The sequence below is a fragment of the Falco cherrug genome, chromosome 4 (genome assembly GCF_023634085.1).
Source record: "Falco cherrug isolate bFalChe1 chromosome 4, bFalChe1.pri, whole genome shotgun sequence".
Classification (NCBI taxonomy): domain Eukaryota; kingdom Metazoa; phylum Chordata; class Aves; order Falconiformes; family Falconidae; genus Falco; species Falco cherrug.
The window spans coordinates 61,916,693-61,938,669 of record NC_073700.1 but is presented as its reverse complement, the minus strand read 5'-3'; the positions used below and the strand labels follow the sequence as shown (position 1 = coordinate 61,938,669).

Here is a 21,977-nt window from a genome sequence, read left to right as displayed (position 1 = left end):
CACAAAGCACAGAAGTCTTTAAGTGTTAGTGTTAAACTATAAAAAGTGACAGCAAAAAAAAAATACTCTTTTTCAAATGATTTAAAATAATACGCAGCCTATATTTTAGGTTGTTTTTAAACCCTCAAAATTTATACAATTTACTCCTTTGCTACAAATCATCTTTTCTTCCCCTTGAAGTTATCATGTACATACCTAGACAAGCAGTAGCACAGTAATTTTCTACCAGAAAAAATTATTACACTCCAAAACTAACAGACACGCTGGGCTTGTCTCTGCTAAACTTCCACATCCGTTTGTGCCCCTAAAGAGACTTCTTTAATTTAATTAAAACTTGCATTTCCGTAGTATCTCGTATAGCATATATACTATAGAATGATTCTGGAGATGTACCAATGCATCTATGTGATGCTCTGGAGTACAACACATGTATAAAAAACAGAAGTTTATGCATCACATACGAAAACTCAACAGCTAGTTATAGACTAAGTGTTTTTTCTCCTTTTCTTGAGATAACCACAATGACCCCACTATGATGAAGTGCACTGGTGTGAACAAAACATATACAATCTACACTGTGTATATACATGAGAATCAGTTGTGTAATATTGACTTTTACCCAGTATAATTTACTTCTAGACCAACATCACATATTAACTTGCAGTAAACAATATAAAATGATCTTCCCTCAAATAAAGATGACCTCCCTGTTTTAAGATCATTACACTTCAGATCTTTTTTAGCAGAATTCCAAGAACGTATCTATGAGCCACTGCACATGGAGAAGTGACGAGAGCTGCAATCACATGCAATCATCAGATAAGTGAACTGACCTGGAACCAATTTTTTTGTGGACATATTTTTCTAGTTACAGCTCTCTTACAGTTAGAAGGCTAGCAGAATTTCTCTCCCTTTTGGTTTCTCAAGGTACTCTGTTCTACCTGTCTCCTAGGAGAGAAATACGTATTTTACCTGCTTTAAGACAAAGCTGTCAGCTATAGTATCCTCTTTTTCATGCTTCATAATGAATTCCAGCAACCATGATTCTTTTGTGACTGTCATCAAAAGTGTCTTCACAAAAATTATAATTATTATCAGGAGCAAACTTGAGGGAAAGTTTTTTTAAAGCAGTAGCATTACATGAAAGAAAAAAGCTATATCAGTTCGTATTTTCTGGGTTTTGGGGTTTTTTTGGTAACATGGCTGACAGGAAATTTTAATGCCTTAGAAGTTATAAACTTGCAATAAGGGATGAAGACCACTCTAGTGGCCAACCCTCCAATCAACCCTCCTCTTTGAAGGCATACGCCTTTCAAACTTATTGTTTTGGATGCATAAAGGTCTTTCCCAATTGTGCCTACTCTCAAGCTTTTGCTGGAACTGGTTCGTGCTAATCTAATCTTTTTGTTTTGCTCTAAAGGAAACTAAATGCATATAATCATACAGCAAATTTCTGATTGAGTAGAAGTATGTATTTGTGTAGAAAATTATACAATAATGAGAGCAACACAGGACATTTATAAATTTCTGCCTGGTATCAGAGGCGTTTACATAAATGCAGCATGTTTGCAGGATCCTTGGGGGCTGGGGGGTGGAGGTTAGGGTAAAATCTCCTAGAGACAGATGCTGCCATTCACTATGTTTTACAATGTCTACCACAACACAGTCCAAGTCTGGTTGATTTCTGCATGCTACCACTGCACAAAAAGTAAGTGATAATTGAATTAATAGAGAAAGAACAAAATTATGTGGAATTCTGTGATCCAAGCTCATATGAATCTTATACTGGCTAGAAAAAAGGATTGAAGGCCAAGCACATTACTTCAGTTCTCTGCCACACTGGGTGGATGCTCATGTTCCCAACCTGATCCTTTCTGGCTTCTGCAGAACCAAAATCCAACGTGCGGGCATGTTCAAGTGGCATTAAACACTTAATTGAGTTTTCTGAGTTCTCCAAATTCCAAGGTGGTCTTGAACAGGCAGAGACTCAGATCTATTACTTCACTTTCAAACAGAGTGCAAATGAACACCATTAGTTTGCTGAGGCATAAAGTGCTGAAGCTTTTAAACTGCCTGAAATAGAGAAAACAACTTATATGTTTATATACTCTTGTTACGTGTATTTCATGTGTGTGTGCACATATGTATATATTCATGCAAACAAAACTAGCTTTTTAAAGTACATTATCTTTGTCAACACATCCTAACTTTACTGGTGTTTCAGCAGATTTCCATTTTAACTCTGTACTAACAACCTCCCTATCAAGAGCCACAGCACTCATGTCTTCTGCAGTTTCTTCCAGTCTTTAATAGGTCTCAAAACACACAGCACAGGTACTATCATCCTTCCCATTCTACTGATGGAACAAATCAGGCACTGAGCAAGGAAGTGATTTCCCTGCAGTTATACACTAAACTGCTGTAGGTCTAAGAACCAAGTATTAACCCAGTGCCATAATCTTCAGTACACCCTGCTGAAGAAACCATGTATTTTGCATTGCATCACCCATAGTTACAATCCAAGTCCTGACTGTAAGCTACACATTTTGTGATTATTTCTCACTCACATCTCTGAACAGAACAGATATATAATACAAACCAAAAAGCCTTAAACCAACTCTAATCAGCTAAGAGATTTAACCTGCCTATTTCAACTGTGGCAGGGTGTGCACTAGTGAAAAGGAGCACACAGCTCAGAATCGCCCATTTCTCAAATCCAATCTGTGTTCTCAACCAGAGTGAAAGTACTGCTACCATCTAAACTATCTCCTCATTTCCTCCAGCTGTAAACTGGGAGTAATAACTCCCCAGTGGCTTTTTGAAAAATACTTTAGTTAATGTTCAGACTGTGCAGTCTGGAGATGCACAAGGGCTATGTTTTCCATTTTTAAAATAAGATGCTATCAGCTTTCATAGGAAAGCACACAAATGTAGAGAGAATGTTTTTACTTCAAAGAGTAGAATTGCTCTAGAAAAGTGCCCCCTCCCCCAAAATTTTTAATTATATTAAAACCTGTAAAGTGTAGGTGGCTAGATATTCGCAAAGACTATAGAACAACACTGGCAGGGTCTGGATGAAATCCGATCTTGTTTCTTTTCAGCCAGAAGGATGGCAGCTAAACTAAGAAGCAATTAAGGCACAGGATTAGAACCAGAAAAGATAGTTAAAGTTCTTTAATAATGAAATATGAAAAACTGTCACAACATGCAAAAGATGTCAGAAGCACAAAATAAGTTAAACTCCACCCTACAGACAGAAAGCATGATGTTTGGATTCTTAACTACCTCATCAGACTCATTACTGGACTGGGGAAAAACAATATTGAAATGTCTTTGTGCAGACGTGACGCGAGTAATCCAGGGAGTGCAAGCCTTTTCCTGGCACTGCATGGACTGAAGCATCTGGCACCAAGAAGTTAAAAAACAAGTAAGAGAGCTAAAGCAATCCCTGATTGCTGTTTTCAACAAAAGCTGATTAGCCTTACCTTGGAGACAAGGAGCTGAAGCAATATGGGTTTGTTATACCTTTGCCCAGTCCTTCCTATCGACAGACTGGGAAGTGTAATACAATCCCTATACTGCTATTATGTAGCCAGCCACGAGCAGTAAAGCAAATACACTCAGATGGTGAGAATAAGACATGGAGACAAAGTAAAATCCCCTAAATCAGCAAACCCGTCTGTATCAGATAGGGGGTTGAAACAACCATTTCAAAATACAATTTAACTGTGCTAATCCCTTCTACATAAAATAAGTGTCTGTCTGATGAAAAGAGGAGGTTTGGCTTGATAATCTGCACGTTAAATTCCAAATCTCACCAAATGAGGCTGCCTGTCTGCAGGATACAGAAGCAACTGAACTGCTTCTCAGTATTAGAGCATTTATAGGTCAGTATTTTCTCCATTTAGAAACTGGCAGCGCAAACCTCCTTGACATTAGCATAGAAGAATCTAGCAAATCTAGCAAAATTACACTTTTTGTAATCAACTTCTAAGAGCCTACTAAAGCATGTTTTCAATTATTGCCACACCACTTTGAAAGCAAAGGATAAGAATCTTTAGCATCTAGGTTGCTCGTTCCTACCCTTAAAACAAATCTCAGGATTGTCACACCACCAAAGTATATGTAAATGTTCTGACCTTCAGAAACAAGATCCTGCCAATAGAATCAGGTAAATAAATACAAATGTGCATATAGCTAATATATGTGCACACCTGTCTGAAAACAAAAGAAAAAATTTAAATGAGAACAATAGAGGATAACCATGAATAGATCTGTAGATTGTGTATGTGTGTGCATACTCATCTGTATTTAGTACACAAAATACCAACCAGAAAAATGCAAAACAACAATGTTAAACTTATTTGGCACTTCAGATGAGAAGTAGTCAGATCTTTTCAAATTTAGCAGTGATAAAATACCTCTATATTCTTCTGTTTATATACCTTACTCTTGTTACATATCCTAAAACCCTGACCACCTTTCAGACACCATGGGGACAGCCCAACGGGTCAGCACTGCTGGAGGTGAGGACTTGAGCAGTTTTCACAGGCCTCATGGCATCCAGGAGCCACACAGCCACCTGCTGCACACCCCACCTGAGTCATGTTGCAATGACAGGGGAGGAATGATATGCAGGGAAACCTGGTACATGGCCTTCCAGAGTCTCTCTCCTTCACAGCAACAAAGTGCAGAAGCTCCTGTAACTTATGTCAGCACCAAGTGACAACTGGATCTTGCCACCTCCCTTTGCTAAACAAAACTGGACCACAGGAGTACCAGAATCCACATCTAAACCATTTGCCTGCCCTATATACAGGAGACATTATAGAAGCACTATAGTCTGTCAGTTCACATAGTCAGTCTGTTTACACCTAAAACTTCAAAAACATTTTCTCAAACTAGCCAGTGTTCAGCATATCTTTCTATTTAAAACCTACATCTAATAAATGTGCTTCACAACATACCTTGAAACTCAAGAAAAGGGTTTGTTTTGATCTAAGGGGTGTGAAGGAAGCAGACTCTAAAGCTGCGATCACCATGGGAGCAAAACAGATACAAAAGTAGCTGGCACTTGCAGGGATCAGATGATGAACTTTTCGCCTACAGCTGTCACACAGCTGACAACTCCTGCTTGGTGCTGTACCAAGACAACACAAAGCCAAACCCTGTCCCAAAGCTCTTAGTATATATGGCCACAAAATAATGTACATAAATAACTAACTCTGCTCCTAGAGAGTCCTCAAAGTCAACTGTGGTCTACTGAGATGCAGCAAGTGGTTTACATGGGCGCAGCTGTGTTGTGGCCCAAAAAACAAAGCTGGCCGAGGAAGGAAGTGAATAAGATTACTTAAGGTGGAAAGCTGACACAGGTATTTACAAAAACAAAAATAAAATCTCAGTTTTTCTGGACTTATAAGGAATGGCATTTTCAGCTACCTGAACTCATCAGAAGGAAAATACTGAAAAAAATACACAGCAAGCATCTCTGTAAAAGACTAAAGTAAAATACATATAGGAAATACCTGCCTCACATAGTGTGACAACTGTAGGTAGATGCTAATTTTAGTGACAAACACTGCAGTCATGGTCTGATCAATTATCTCTGTCTATGCTGGATGTCTCCGCCCTCCACGATATGAAGGGAAGTAGCAATCTGCTGGCAACAGCAGCTCGTCCAGGGAGAAACAGAGGTCTTAAGATTTCCTTATATGCAGAGCCCATCTCACAGTTGAGATCTGATAAAATATAGCACATCCCATTTAACTCAACTGAAAGGCTGCCATTAATTTTAAATGTTACCTACAGGTATATAAAAATGTCCTAGATTCAGGGACAGACCTTAAGGAATAATACATAAAATGGAAGGAAAGCAGCCAAAAATCTATTCTGAGTTTTATATTGTGTTCCTACCTCTGGTGAGGAATGCCTTTTGCTTTAGATTCAGGGTATGACAGCAGTTTTATAGAAGGCCGACACACTTTTAAGACTTTCTAATTTGCAAGGAATAGGTCACTTGGTCATACTGAAAGTATAAATGGAAGAGATGGCTATGAATTTTTTTTTTTATATATATATATATTTTTTTTTTTTTTTTTAACAAATACAGCTACATAGCGTAAGAACTTAAAATACACAGGCTCAAATCTTGGGAATCCAATAATTATCCTTGTGGAGAGCCAGGTGAAGATTTGTAGTCACAGTCGTATCTCAAGGTCTCAATTCCAAAGCGCAGGTTGCCTGTTCTCACCAGATACAGCACTGTGGTACAAATCAACTTTCACAAAATATGGGCTAAACATTATGTGTATTTGTATTTCAAAGCAATATATTTGAAATATATATTCCCTACTTGCCAGAAACTGAGAGCTGGTCTGAGAGCTGAAAACAATGTAGACACACAGAGACTAAGTAGAACTTTTTACAGTGGGGACGTACTAGCACACTTGTTTTCTAGGATACTTTTTGATATGCAACCAAAGCGTAACGTTCTCCCTCTGTCCTTATACTTCACAAAGAGAGATGCATGTATATGAACAGGCTGCAGTTGATCTCCACAGCAATCCACATACCATCAGCACAGACCATGCAAGCATTGACAGAGCTGCTGTTTATGCTATGTAACACTGATTATACACTCTGTATTTTGTGCAGTCCGAAATTCCAAGTGTGGGACACAGAGAAACTGAATTACAGAGAAATGATGAATTTTCTTTTTTCTCTGACATCTGCAACATTCATTTTGAAGACACACACACTATCTAAGTAGGAAATATTTCTAAAATTTGTTTCTCCTTCATAGTGTAGAAATCCAGCTTTTGCATGAATACTGAATCTGATTTTGTGCAGTATTTTTATAAAACAAGAAGGACGCACACACTTGATAGTGAAACAGTGAGATCCAGCAGTTCAATGGAACTCAGGTCTTCCTAATGTTCCTTCTGCTGCTGCTAAAACAAAGCTAAAGAGTAATCTTGTCTGTGTGTCCTTTAGATACCCCAGGCACTACACAGTTTTTTTATAACTTTAATCACCTGGGTCATTTATGTCAAAACCATGGTAGTTTTAACTCAAGTAATTTCTTGTTTCAGTAATGTAAATTCTCACTCACAACTTCACTGTGCCCTTAAGATTGTGTAACCCACCAATAAGATCATGAAAAGCAGGTAATCAAGGCACCAAGCAATGCAGTCCTTATCCATAAAATCTCTTTCAGAACTACTACCATCTTCTTAAGGAGGAACTTATCTAAAAAAGGGCTTTTTTAGATACTCCCATTTTTCCAACCTAAAAAGTTGTATGGGATGCTGCTGGTAATGTACACCTATGTGCACTGAGGACTATTGGCAAACAGGAGCACTAACCATTTAGGGGCACTGCACACATATGTACAATTGCCTATGTATATGCAGAGCCACTGTTCCATCCAGCACTTTTCTGTGGATGTACTGGAGACAAACACGTAACACATGACTCAGAATGTAACATCCTAAATAATACCTTGCAAATGAAATATTCAGTCAGCTCACATCGAGAGTCTCAGTTCAAAACATGCTTAAAAAACACACATTCCAGTGCTTTCATGATTCAGGTTTTTAGTCTTCCATCCAATTTTTCCATTCTTACCTGGGTTAAAAGTAACAAAAACTTTTTGGGTTTTTTTCGGTCAGATTAGTTTTACCTTGGCTGAGTTTCAAAATCATCACACTGTCACACAAATGTTCACCTAATTACCAATTGGAAAAGCCATCAGGGCAGGGCTGCTGCTTTTGGTGATGATACTGTTTAAATGAATGGGAATATGAAACCGCAGCCTAAAATAGACAGTATGAGTAGTGCTTTGGAGATCATTCTCTCTCTACTGATTACAGAAAAGCCTTGATGAGCACTTCAGGCTAGGTAACAACCTGTTAAATGGCCATGTCACACTCATTTTTATCTTTTACTTCTAATAGGAAGTCTCATTTATTTACAGCAAAGAAATTAAACATAAGCTAGAAGTGTTACTTTCAAACATTATAAAGATGCTATGATTGAAGCAAAAATCATTACTGCTTGTGACATAAAAAGTAAACTGGTTTGCTTTTAGTAATCAGAAATAAAGGTAACCTGTTATGTATTTTTTTCCATGTAAACTTACACAGCTTCCACACAAATATGGAATACATGAGACTGTTCATTAAAACAAAAAGGGGGATAGTGATTGTCAAGTCAGTTATACTTCCACCACTTTCCTTCTAAGTATTTATACTGGAGTTCATATTTGCATGTATTCTCTAAGAAAAGTATTAAACATTGAACATTACAGTTTTTATAGTAACACACAGTAAGGACAGTTCAAATGAGTTTGCACTCATTAGCAAACACCAAACAAGGAGTATGGCTGTTATTAATAACCATGTGTTTGTGCTGTTTGTGTGAATCACTTTATTTACTACTCATACTCACGCTCAGCCCAGAGCATTCACCTACTAAATCAATGAAGAACATTTGAGCTTTGAGATGAAAAAAGAAAACTGCCTTAGTAGCAATACCAAGTAAGAGCATTATTAAGAGAAAAATTATTAGATAAGGAAAACTGAACGAGCAACATTCTTTAGAACACCTGAGCACCTATTTATTTAATTTTGCAGGATGAACTGTAGGAACTAGACTTGCATGCATTAATATTTCTGATCTAAGCAAATCCACAAAAAGTTTAGCCTCACCTCAAGATCTAGTCCTCAATAAAATAGCCATTTATCCTAAACCCCTACAGGTGTTAACGGTTGCACAGCCAGCTACAGCATCCACTCCATTCCATGTAGTTAGTGTAAAGCAGGTGGCAAGGCTGGAGGAATCTCTCTGTCAGTCCCATGGTGAAGAGTTTTCTACACCAGGCACTGAATCAGCCTTACAACAGCCATCACTGAGAAGCAAACCCAGCAAGTCAGGTAGCAATGTTTTGGCTAGCAAAGTAGCAAAAAAAAGGTAGCAAAGTATCTAAAATTTATCACATGGTGGGACAGTGGCTCAGTACCAAGTTGGAGGAACAGTTATCCCTAACAAATGACAAACAACACTGCTTAATATATCAGGACTTCTTTTTATGTATTCCTTTAACTGGTTTAATTAATTTGATTAAACAGAATCATTACACAAATTGAAGACATTACCTATATTAAACAAAACAGCTCGATGGGAAAAAAGTAATTATTAATACTCAAGATGACACACCTTCACCAAATCTACTAATTCAGAAATTTTAATTCTACTTCTCAGAGCAAATGCAGCCAGGTTCTTTATAGTCTTTTTACAAGAAAAGTTTACATATTTTCCTGTCATCCCTGCTTCCATCCTCCTTAGTCAAGAATATCTAAAAGCAGCTCTTAAAATGGACCATTAATAAATACCAGCAATATTAAAGTTACATAATATACAAAACAGAAAATCATGAACTCACAAACAAAATTAAGATTAAACACCATATTAAAAATAGATAAATCCTTTATGACAAGCGTAGCTACCTAGAGTTAACACAGGTGATATTTAATGAACGTACACCATTACGAAAATTCCTTGTGCAATGACAATCTGTCATTTCTTCTGAAGGACCTTATAAACTATCAGTGTTTAGCTTAATTAATTTCTTTTCAAGATTTTTGTGAATCTGGATGTTAAAAATCCTTATTAGCTCGCTCAGTATTTTCTCACTGGTCAGTCTCTGTACAAATTTAGAACCAAAATTGTGTATCAGTTATGATGCAAAAGCTGGTGAGATTCCCTGTACTTTCCTGCATACATGCAGTTTTCAGTGTCCTTTTTATTACTTTATAGCATATATCTAAACCTTTGAAAATGTCTGAAAATTTCAATCTGAATGCATCACTTAACCTCAGTGCAAAGCCATCAGTATAAAAAATTAACATATCAAACAAATTAAATGTTTTGGTGTCCATCCTATTTCTATGCAATGTATCACTATGCTTGTAACTGATAGTCATGCACACATAATGCAGAGGTTTTATGTATGACCAAAATAGCACTTTTACTAAATTTTTTTCTATTAGGGAGTCAAATGATCAGTTTTATACTGCTTTTGTTTTATTAATACAATGATTTTTAAACAAATCAATTGATAAGTTGCTGAAAATGCACAGAGGACTTCCCCCCCACACACACACCCCACACACCCCAGATGATCTATCTATGCCTAAGGGTTTCCATGCCTTAGAAGTCTAGACTTAGTTCATTCTCTTGGTTTAACATAAATAGTGTTATGAAAACAGAAAAAAAACCACATTGGTTTGGGGCTAAAAGAAGCAACTGAAACTTATCATGGAAAAGAGAGAAGGAAAGTAAAAGAACTGGAGCAGGAGATTGATTTAGGGGAGTCAGAAAGAAATGTCTTGTCCTTGACTAGTAACAGAAAACAAGTGAAGAGGTACTTAAGAGTTTTCTACCCTGTCATACCTAGTTAGATGTTTCTATGTTTTGTTTACTGTAGCGCATATATCTATAATTAAGCCAACCCAATACAAACTGAATTCAGTTTTCTCAAGGGTGAACACTCAATAACAGGCTGCCACTAAAAGCAGCTATGTGGCCTGCAGAGGAAGTAGTATCATGCATCTCATTGTAGGACCTTATACTCCACACTTTTGCTTTGCTTACCCTTGCATAATTACGCATGGCATGGACAAAAATTTCACAGTACTGTTCTTCCTCATCCTTTCCTAATTGCTAAATGTGAGCTTTCCTGAGCACCTCCTTCAATACTGACCTGTTCCACCACAGTACAACTGACCAGGGTTTGATTAATATGTACCAGATTCTGAAGGGCTGGTTTGAATAATACCATTTGCTTCACATGGTCACATTTAAAACATACATGAGGATGATGTAAAGATGTGAAAAAGGAGTCAGCACCACTGGTTAAAAGTGAACTCAAGCAACCAATGCATTTGTCTGTGTAACAGAAGGATATTTTACTTCAGAAAATTGTTTTCAGATAAACCTACTCTCCAGTTAAAAAGGACAGATATTTTAGGGGAATGGCTTGACAAAGGGTAAGAAACCAACAGAGCAGAAAAACATTTCTAAGCTTTCATTTCAGTCAAAGATATATCAGGTGCTACAAGATGTCTGCTCATGTAAAGTTAAACAACAGGATTATCTAGTTATAAATCCACAGTCATCTGCTCTCCTAATCATTCTTACAGCTTACTATTTTTGTTTATGCACAGCTATTTAGTTGCAACATGCAAAATAGTAGGAAGATTTAAATTTTCATCAAAGGTACTATAAATAGTGACAGATTTTTTCTAACAAGTTTCTGAGCTTTGAATACGCAATACCGTAAGAATCTTATTCTTTCATTATTTTTTCTTGCTACTGCATTGCATATTCTTATTTATAGACTTATGTGATTATTTCCTATCTGTTCAAATTGAGGATTTTCTTATTTATACTCTCTTGTGATGATTCTCTACCTGTTCAAATTGCTCATTCTCATCTTTGCTTTAATCATTGCTTCTAGAAATTGTTTTCTGTTAGACAGCCTAGAAAAAGAACAGCAGAAGAACTAAGGCAAAAAAAACCCCAAAACAAAAAAACAACGATTTATGGATTTGAAAGGCCCTTACTTTAACTGTTCTCAGAGACTGGCTGGAGAAATTTCACAGAGTGGTATATGAAGAAGAAATCCTCCTCCTAGTACTAAATGTCAAACTGAGAGGGTCACATACTCAATCTACAACTGCTAGTGACTTCATCTCAAATGTGGGGCCAGAAAATTTCATCATTTTACAGTAATCTTTCATACTGAGGAATTCTTTTCTGGCATGCTATCCCATCAATGCTGATTAATGTCAGTCCACACAAAGCTAACAAGGGACTGACAGAGTCTGCTCTGTATAGGCTTAGGATCTGTTCATTTCTTTTAGATGTTCTGACTTAGCTGCACTTACACTATATTAGAATATAACAAAAATGAGTCGACAGAACAAATACACAAAAAATGGTTATGACCATTTAGGATCCAAGTGCTAGACCATCCCATTTGAAAGCCAATTAAAAAAGATGAGTCTTTGTACCTATTCATGAAAACAAGGCATTTTCTTGTATCACCAATGTTGTAAACCAGCTGAGTGATGAAACTGATAGTTTCAGTTTCGCTCAATTTGAAACTAACACAAATTCTCCAATTACAGCATGACAGTTTTATCCTAGCTAACGGTCTTTCCATCAGCTTCATTCCCCCCAAAGTTGGGATACCTTTATCCTGTGGACTAGAGTCACTTTTGGTTTCATTCCCAAACTAACTCATTCTCAGGCTCCATTCTAGAGAAAGCCAAATTGCTCCTCCTGTGAAAAAGGCAAAGCATGGCCAAGAGGTTAGTTTGCTCCTGATAGAGAACATAGATGTAAACCATGCCAAGACTGGCCTCTTCTGCCAAAGGCACTCCAACACTGCTCCAGCATGCTGTGTGTCCTCAGATGCCTTCACATCATGCCCTATGGCAAACGATCATGCCTTTAGCTTCATGTTCAAGAACAGCATTGCTGTGGGCTGTATTATTTTTGGCACTTAGAACTGAAGAACCACACACACATACAAAACAAACAAAAAATATGTCAAGGCCAAAGAAACAATTCCATGAGCCAAAGGCAATGTGATGTGGTCACAGCAGATCTGCTCCAGACAGTGCCAGGGCTCTTCCTGTCACAGTACACAAAGACAGTATAGACACTGCCTTTATAAGGAACAGGGAGAGAAGCTAATCAACTAAATAAATCATGAAAAACATCAAAGGGAGAGAGAAAAAAATATGAGGAAGGAAGTACGGAAGAAAATAACTATATTTTGGTTCTTCACATTAGTCTTCATGAAATAGTTTAGAAATCAGAATACCTGTTTACAATGACAAAATCCTGAAAGTGGCCAATAATTGTTCTAGAACCGTATTTGCCAATTGGGTATTTTAATAACATTAACTTAATAGATAATGAACTCTGAGCTATTCATAAAGATCATGAAATGTTCATAAATTGCTACTGAGAAAACCCAATACTTTGTGATAAAAAGGGTAAATATTTAATTAATAGTTAATTAAATCTTAGGAATCCAATTACCTGTAGGGAATTATAAAGAAAACACTATAAAAGAAACTGAAAGACTGGAGTAGCCAAAGAAAGAACTTTAAAAACAGGCTGTACAGAAATCCTTATCAATCTGCTACGTAAGTGAGTGTCAATAATTTATCCTACTCATTTAAATATGCATGCCTTTTTTCCAGTGTTTTTTCAGGCATTTCATTCCATAGAATCAATTTTTGAGGTTACCCGAAATCTAAAACAGATGGAAAATAATGAGGAAAAAACAGAAAGTCAAAGCATAATTATAATTTTTAACACACTTTTAGGGATGAACAATTTGTCAAGCTGCACTCTTGACAGAGAATTCACAAGATACGGGAAGCCATTTCTCTGCTAGTGTTTATAGCATAACTAATGCCAATAATACTCATCTAAATAATTGACATATTAAGGTCAAATTATCCCAATATCATCTGGACAGAAAAATAAGTCATATTTCTTTATAAATAACTCTTAGAAATATCATTTTGTTATGAAGTAACTTGGTAGTTTAAAAATGTTAGATACTTCTAGTAGCTGGATTTTAGATTATTATAATTCATTGACTTGAGATACACTATGACAATATAAGCCAGGTGAGAATATTTATTTTGCATACTTTTACAGAAATGTTACCACTGCCTTCAAATGAGCTTTACCATAAAATAAAAATGCACTGAATATGCTTAAGCCTATGTACAAATATAGGAAGTTACATATATATTTTAAAGTTCTCTTGAAAAGGCAGTTTGCACTTTTAGTACTGATTCCTTAAAATTCACTACACTGTTACTTCCTGTTAGCATTGGTTTTCAGTCCTTTGTTTAGTTTTCAAGCTACTGAAACATGCTTATCTCCAACCAATGGAAAATACCTTTCCAACTGTAATGTACCCCCAACATATATCACTAAAATTGCAGAATCCCTTTCATATAACGATTTGTTGATTACTATTTTTTGAGACATTAAGTCTGTGCAGTGTGGTCTCTTCCCTACCAATGCTTTTATCTAAGTATTTATATAATACTCCAATTAACAGTGTCATATACTTGCTGTTTTTCCACACACACATTTTTAATTCCTTCAAAAATAGATAACTTTCTTGTGTTTCTTAATACTTCTCTGCATGCAATGACTTTTCTAAAATATTTGCCAGAAGTTCAGTAAGCTTACTATGTTCTTAAAGGCTCCAACTTGCGTATTCAACTCTCTCCTCAATGTAAGACAGTTTTCAATCACTTCTAATCACTCATTTTTCTATTCTTGATTTTCCTCTTCATCAATTTAAAAAGCAAAGCATACTTTTAATTAAAGAGCCTATTTCCTTATAGGTTTTTCCTGATAATATTAGAAGTACCTTCTAGTGCTCTTGGCTCCTTCTACACTATCCTCCTACTCTTATGTTCTCTACAGAAAATGCGTGGCTAGTTCTATAGATTTTTCTTGCATACTTTCCATTGCCAGCATCTTCTGGAAGTCTTTCTTTACCCCAGATATTTTTTAACAATTACACATAAAATGCACAGGTTACATTTTACATATTTTAATGTGTTATATATATCTGTCTTTTTAACGTACCGAGCTGAAACACTGCATATTCTATAAGCAACGAATCTTCTTTTTATATTACAAACATTTCCTCCCTAGTCATAGGAAGTAAATGCTCCTTGATATGTATAATGGCTTCTACTGGGCACCAGAAGACTAAGCAAAGCAAGAAGTAAATGAAATAAAATACGTTAGGAAGAGGGAGACAACCATGACGAGCTGTCAGTTACAAGAAAAGCCAACTAAATAGATTTGCCTAAAAGTACCAAACCACCTGACAAAGAACGCAGCAACAGAGATTCTGCTATGAAGGTGTTTGGATTAACAGGTCACAAAATATAAAGGACATCTTGTCTCTAGCAACAAATGAATCCTCAAACTACATCAAAGAGAAAACAAAATAAAAAATCAAATCATGAATCATCTTTTCAACTTGTGAGGTTTTCTGAAAGTACACATTTGTCATCCACTACATGACTGTCACTTACCTTAAACATGTATTTATAAAAAAAGATTATCTTTCTGTTTTTCTGTATCCTTACTCAGGAGTAAGACATGCTTCCATACATTTCATTGTCATCATTACTTGTGAACACTTGTAACATGCAAAGCCATTCTTTCAGTCAATCCCAAGAGGTATAAACAGTTCTAAAAAAATGTTACTAATCCAAGTATGAGAATTCTCCCTACAGCTCCAACTATGTACATAGGCTCATAATTTTCACTTTTGAACCACTGTTTCGTTTTGGTCTTTCTTATTATTCATACATTTGCCCATGTGCCCAGAAACTGATTGATCTTTGTACTTGGCCAAATGATCTCTGAGCTGCTCAGTTTTCGTAAGAAGAGATATTCTGATGCCCTAATGATTTCAGAGCTTTATTTTGAATGTTATGTAACATGCATACCCATTTACTGTCATCTGTGTTTCTTCATCAATGACTAGTACCGTAAAGCAACTCAAATGTCTTTATGTTTTCCTTGTCAAAAGTTATCTTCTTAAAAATATCATATAATAGAAACTAGATCACTGCTCATCATTCATCACTGATGTGCATGTAGAACATTTACAATGTCCAGGCACTTTTTAGATTGCTCTTCACTGCTAACACCTTGCACATCTTTCTCAGAGTACTGGGGCTGCTTGCATCTCTGTTTAGTCACTTATTTTTCTTCTGATTAGTGATGAGTCATAGAATCTGGATCTAGCCTATTTTTAAAAAAATCAAACTACCCTTCAGTTACCAAGAGCAGTACTTCTTTTTCTACCATCTAATTACTCGTTTTCTCAACCTTGTTTGTAACAATAGTATTTGTCTTACCTAACTTTACCTAGCTAAATGTTATTCAAACTTCCTTAAAATAGGCATCTCTCACAAGAGTGGGATGAATCCCCAGCTAGATGGGCCTGTCTCCCTTTATTACGTATAAAACGAGCATAAACAGCTAAAAAAACGCAGCTAATATATGGCCTGGAGCAAGTAATTTGAAATGTTAAAATGGAAAGTGTATAGCATTAGTTTATGCACTTGTCTCCTTGGAGACATGATGCAAATATGTATGCTTTAAAGCATTCTGAAACTCAAGTGCAACCTAAATTCCCTAAAATACAATCTCCCTCTCAAGCCCACTTGGAACTCTTATCTCTGGGAAGGTACTTTTCAGTTTAATGGTGTATCTTTATTTGTTGTAGGAGCCAGGTACACACTAATTCATTTGGGACATCATCTTTTTTCTTTCTCCTGTTTACTGTTCACTGTGTTTGGAGAACCTGAACTGTTACTTCTTCCACTTACGAAGCCAGTTTTGCCTGTCACTTCCACCTCAGAGCTTCCAAACTCTGCCAGTGGACCAAGTTATAATGATTTTCTTTTAGTTACCTGCACTGTTTATAACTCTCCTTTTAGTGGTCTCTGGCCTCATTATCAGTTCACATTGGTTCTGGCAACTGAAGAGATGCCAAGTGGTTACTTTTGCTCTTTTAAATTATTCATATTGATTACTTTGACAAATGCGACCTACATGTTGGCCTAGAAATGCAAACAAAGCAGAGAGAGGCACAAAACCTCCCTCAATTGTTATTACAATGGCTACTCCAAGTTATCTTAGAAGGTATTTCAAGATAGAACTTTACACATTGCAAACTCCACATCTCATGTTTTCTTTAATAGTGTCCTATGCTAATCTTAGCAAATATGGCTTCTTATTTGTTTGAACAACCCAATTTCAGGTTTATTTTTTCCTTCTAGAAAAGAGTTCTCCATTGGCCTATCACATTTTCCTAAAGAAATAGATTATGTACAGATTTTATTGCCCTCTTCTCCTTAAACGTTAATCTACTTGTATTTTGACCAAGCTATGGAGTACAACTCTTGCATGCTTAACTTAGTTCAAGTACTATAAATATTGCATATTTCCTAAAGCTGCTTATACAAAACAAATACAGGGTCAGTAAGATCTCAGACTCAATGGATTAAACCTCACTAGAGGATCTTTAGGTGCCCAGTTTCGAAGTTGGTTTTCTTTTATAATTAGATAATTAGTAACACAGAAGTGCATGTAACTGTTTAACAGTCTCTCACAATGTTTACTGTCTCTGTTTCCCACGGCTTTTAACAACATCAACCTTCCCCCCTCATCAAGACTTTTTTTGGAATGGATCACTTACTTTGTAATACGGTCAATGTTAGCAATTTGCTTCTGGTTCCGGATTATTTCTATAGCTGCCCAAAGATGCTGGATAGCCTTTGTATCTGCCTGTCGCCTCTTCGTTAAGCGTGCCATGACCTGTTTACTTGGTCAGCTGCAGTCGATAAAAAAAAGAAAAAACACACCAAAAAAGTTAATAATGAATTATGAAATGGATTGCATGATGGTCATGTTGCAATAAATATGATTACAAGGAATATTCTGTTAACCTACAGCAATTAAATTTGTACGCAGCATGTTCTCTTGTGCTTAAAGAGCAGTAAAAAGCAAAAACTAGTTTACGAGAACACCTTTCACATCACATTATCTATACAGAAGACAAAAGGCTACCAGTAAAAATTATCAAATCAATACCAAATGACTGAACTTATCAAACTGGTTATGAAAAGTCAAATAGTTCACATCTCAGTTCCCTAAAACTTGGTAAAAGCAAAAGCTACCCAAGCCTGATGTTTCCACAGGCTCCTGCATTGCCCAAAACCCTTTAAAAACAGCGAGTGATGCTTTACTGCATCACATGGTGTAAGCATGAACTCCAACACAGAGGAAAAGATGGACCCACCATTTAGTATACAACACAGTCCTCAGAGTGTAACTTTCCTATTTTTATAATTTACAACTATTAAAACCAAATTCACTCTATGAGAAGAAACTATAAGTAGATTTTCATGGACAATAAATATTTAAATAAATATTTTGGAGCAACTCCATTTCCTGTAACATGCTAAAACCCAACAGGACCAAAGTGATTCTGATGGCATTTACCCATCTAACCAACCCTGAACGGGAACATAATGAGCATCTGGCTTTGTTTACAAATTTTCCAAAAGCTCGAGGCAATGAGTACAGATAAGCCATAAATCGCCTACAGCTCTACTACAGGCACAGAATCTCTTTTTAAAAGCTTAACGATGCATTTTGATCACTAAATAACTTTCTTCCAGTGCCACCACTTTCTCAATGAAAAAAAAAATGACTGATTTATGACTGCTACCAAGGTCTATAATTTATTTTAGAGCTCTGTCCTCAAAATGAACTCTGTGGTATGCACGCAGATATTTGTAGCTAGCAGAATATTAACTTCAGTAACCCAAAATAATATAAAAAATGCAAAAACATTACACCATCTGTGCCATGTTAAAGATGGAAATTTAAGTATTAAAAGTGTTCCTCCTCTCAAATTCAGAAAAATTAAACCAGATTCAAGTAGCAGTTGCAGCAATGTAATTTTCAAGTCCATGGGATGTACAGGTACTTGTCAAGGAGGACTGTCATGTTTCAGATCCAGTATTTCTCTCACTCTACAGGTGTAATGAAATGAAGTGCAATGTTCTGTTATTAAGGAGAAGAAACAATTTAACAGCATTATACTTAACACTATGTAGCCCGTCTTTTTTAAAAAAGGAGGGAGAATAAAAGAGATTATGTGAAGTGATATGTGCACATCCAGGCACATGAGGCACCTCTGGCTGCTGGAGATAGCAGGGAAGGGCAGAACAGAGCAGTGCTCGCAGAGACATGGTGTGGTCACACATTGACCCCACGTTTCTGCTTCAGAAATCTCTTACCACTGGATTTTGAAGCAAGGACAACTGGATGGATCTCACAGAAAAGAAAGGCCAAGAATGCATTTTTGAGGAAAGGATAAGAGGGACTATGACAGACATACAGCTAAGAGTGGCAGCCAGTAGACAGCATCACCCAAGAATGATTCAGAGAAAGTCTCTGTTGGGATTAGTGGGAAAAAAGACACTGCATCCCTGTGAGCCCCTCTGCATTCGTTTCACAGACCATGAAGCCTTTACAAGTTAGAAAAAAAAAAACAACCAAACCCAAAAAAAACCAACCTCCTGATTGCTGATTGTAAGACAAACATATGATTATTTGTAGAATTTAGTTAAGAAAAATAGACCTGTAAAACACAAAGGTTAGACACTAACATGAGAAAGGACAATCTTTACAGCACTGCTACCTCAGCATAAAATTCCTTTCCCAACACAGAACTGACTAAAAGGGAAATTATTCTTTTTATTATAGCTTTCTACACACTATCTGCTTTAAAATTGTTAGCTGATGTGACAGTCGACAGGCTGGACATGGAGCCTCTTATGCAGTATCACATCCACATGTGAGGATCAAGGAGGAAACAAACACTCATCCTTCTCGACCCTGATATCAGTGTGAAACAACAGACCAGTTTATTTTGTAATAAATGAAGCAGGTCCTGTTATCCCAACTACTTTAAAAATAACTGGTCTTTTTGGCAGCCTGGAAAATGGCTGCCCATGTGAGAGCCGCGCTCAGGGCGCCTGGCGGAGGGGGGAGGAGGTGGTTTTCTCTCACACCCCTGCGACGCCTGGGTGCCAGGGCCAGCACAGGGCAGGGCCCCAGGGAACCCATCTGCCACCTCAGCTTGGCCCCGCAGCGCAGCTGAGGAAAGGCGGACCTCTGGGTCTAAGGAATTCCCTCTTCTGTCTCAAGGGCGCGAGAAAAAGCCCACGTCTGAGACAAGGAGCGGGAGAGTGAAAGATCACTGTAGTTAGGAGTTCCTGAAGCCCTGTGGTTGCAGAGCTGCACCCAAGATGGCTGCCAGCGGACAGAAGAAGGCCTCTCCCTGCAAAGACCTTGTGGGCTCCCCCTTTCCTTTGGAGTGTGCTTTTGGAACAAACCTCCCCACCACCACTTTGCCCCATCTTTATGGCACTTTGTGGGCTTGGAGCACACCAGCACTGCTATGCCCTGTGCCAGGCCTAACTCCAACCCACAGTACAGGCACATGCCTCCCAGGTGCCCTTCCGCTATTGCGAGGTCACTCTGGGGGACCAGGCTGGCCTGAGCCTCCTCCTCGTTTGTCTGGAAATAAAAACAGGGAGAATTCGCACACGTGGGACATGCCAATCATACATGTTCTGTTCTTTTTTTTTTTTTTGTCAGATAAAACAGTTTTATTAGGTGTTCTGCCTTCAAAGAATATACATTTTCATTGCTTGTTTACTATTTAAGGGCACTTTTGTTAAACTACAGAGTTGGCACTCCACTACTGAAACAGCAGTTCTTATATACCACACATCCAAAAATATAAAAATACTCCCCCCACTCCACCCAAAGCCTGGACCACTTTAGCATTATTTTCACCTTTTAATTGTGTACTGTAAATGAAATATAGAGCCTTTTCACATTAAAAAAAAAGATTAAAAGGTTGTGGCATATTTCTTGCTGTTCATTGCAGTCACTCTTCCTCCATGATAAAACTAACCACAAACGTCTACTCCCTGCATTCCTGCAAAAATATAAGCATTTTTCTGTATTATTACGAAATCTTAAAGATAACTTGTATCAGACTGTTAATCGTTCATAAAATGCTTTGGAGTGCTACTTCCAAGCAACAGGAAATGTTCCCAGTGCTTCAACATGCACAACTTTTTAATGAAAGTAACAGTTCAAAATTTAATGGGAGACATATTTATCTGTATTTATCACTCCTGATTATTTGCTTATGTGTGGGTGCGTGCGCACACAAGAGAACAAGCATAAACATCCAGTGCGAGTCAGCATGTGTAAGAATCTATGGCTGAGAGGTTAAATACCAAAAGAGGCTGATTCATCCATGCAGCATTTTAAAGAAGTTTGAACTCCAGAGACTCTTTAAAACCACAACACTGAAATGTACATTTACATATAAGCACTTGAAGATGTTTTTCACTCCCCTCTTCCATTATAGCATTCATTTCAATATCCTGGAAAGAAAAACTGAAAACTGAAGTAAACATTAATTTCCTGCACATGATGTGCTGGCCATCATGCTTGTTTAACTATGGTATCCCCTGTCCATTCAAAATTATTTGCTTCATGCCATTTCTGTCACTGCTAGCAAGTTTATGGCAGGATACAGCTTCTTGGAGAAAGGCTGGCAAACAAAAGATGGCTAAAAATCTAAGAATTTATATCATCAGGATATGTCTTAGGTTTTGTAGACATCCACGGGACCTAGAGTTTACAAGGATTCTCCTAACAAAGGAAGTTTTGTGTGGCTGACATGCCAGCTCACACACTTCCATCACACGCTCACTCGTGCAGGGGCCAAAGCAAATAATTTACCTTCTCAATTTTCAACTCTAACTGTTCCTCAGTGCAATCTGAGTGAGGTTTTACAAGATTTCGTATTTTAAATCCCTCTCGACTGTCCTACGTACAACATTCTGAGAAGTATACCACTCTCTTGTACACAACTTTCCTTAAGAGCTAAATGTCACCCACATTTCTTACAACCAAGCTCAACAAACTGTGCTTTATCTTGTGAATACACACAGCATGGCTTATCTTCTCAAAGCCCACAGCAAAGTGTGCATTGCCATGCGGTGGCGACGTTACAGCAGTGGCAAACCAGACTCACTGTCAAAACAGCAAGGCTAGTAGTTGTTAGACATGGGCTTGGCCAAATCAAATGCTGTACAGCTGTCTGTTGCAACAGTAGTTGAAATGGAAGTGGAAATTTGCCCTGCAAGTCAAAATAAACAAAAATCACCTTGAAGCATGTCTAGGGATTTAGCCCAATGAACCTCCTGACCTCCTGCTTGCATCCAATCTAGCAGATACTGTCAGGT

General features: G+C 37.3%; 1 protein-coding gene across 8 annotated transcripts in view; it reads right to left on the bottom strand.

The window, feature by feature from the left end:
* ZMYND11 (zinc finger MYND-type containing 11) overlaps positions 1 to 21,977 on the bottom strand; it is a 106,343-nt gene that overhangs the window by 43,406 nt on the left and 40,960 nt on the right. For all 8 annotated transcript variants that reach the window (XM_027809981.2, XM_055707021.1, XM_014282505.3 and 5 more), the window contains exon 2: positions 17,333 to 17,467. In XM_027809981.2, coding sequence (XP_027665782.1) covers positions 17,333 to 17,448 — 116 coding nt within the window. In that variant the 5' untranslated portion in view covers positions 17,449 to 17,467. The remainder of the gene's footprint in view (positions 1 to 17,332; positions 17,468 to 21,977) is intronic.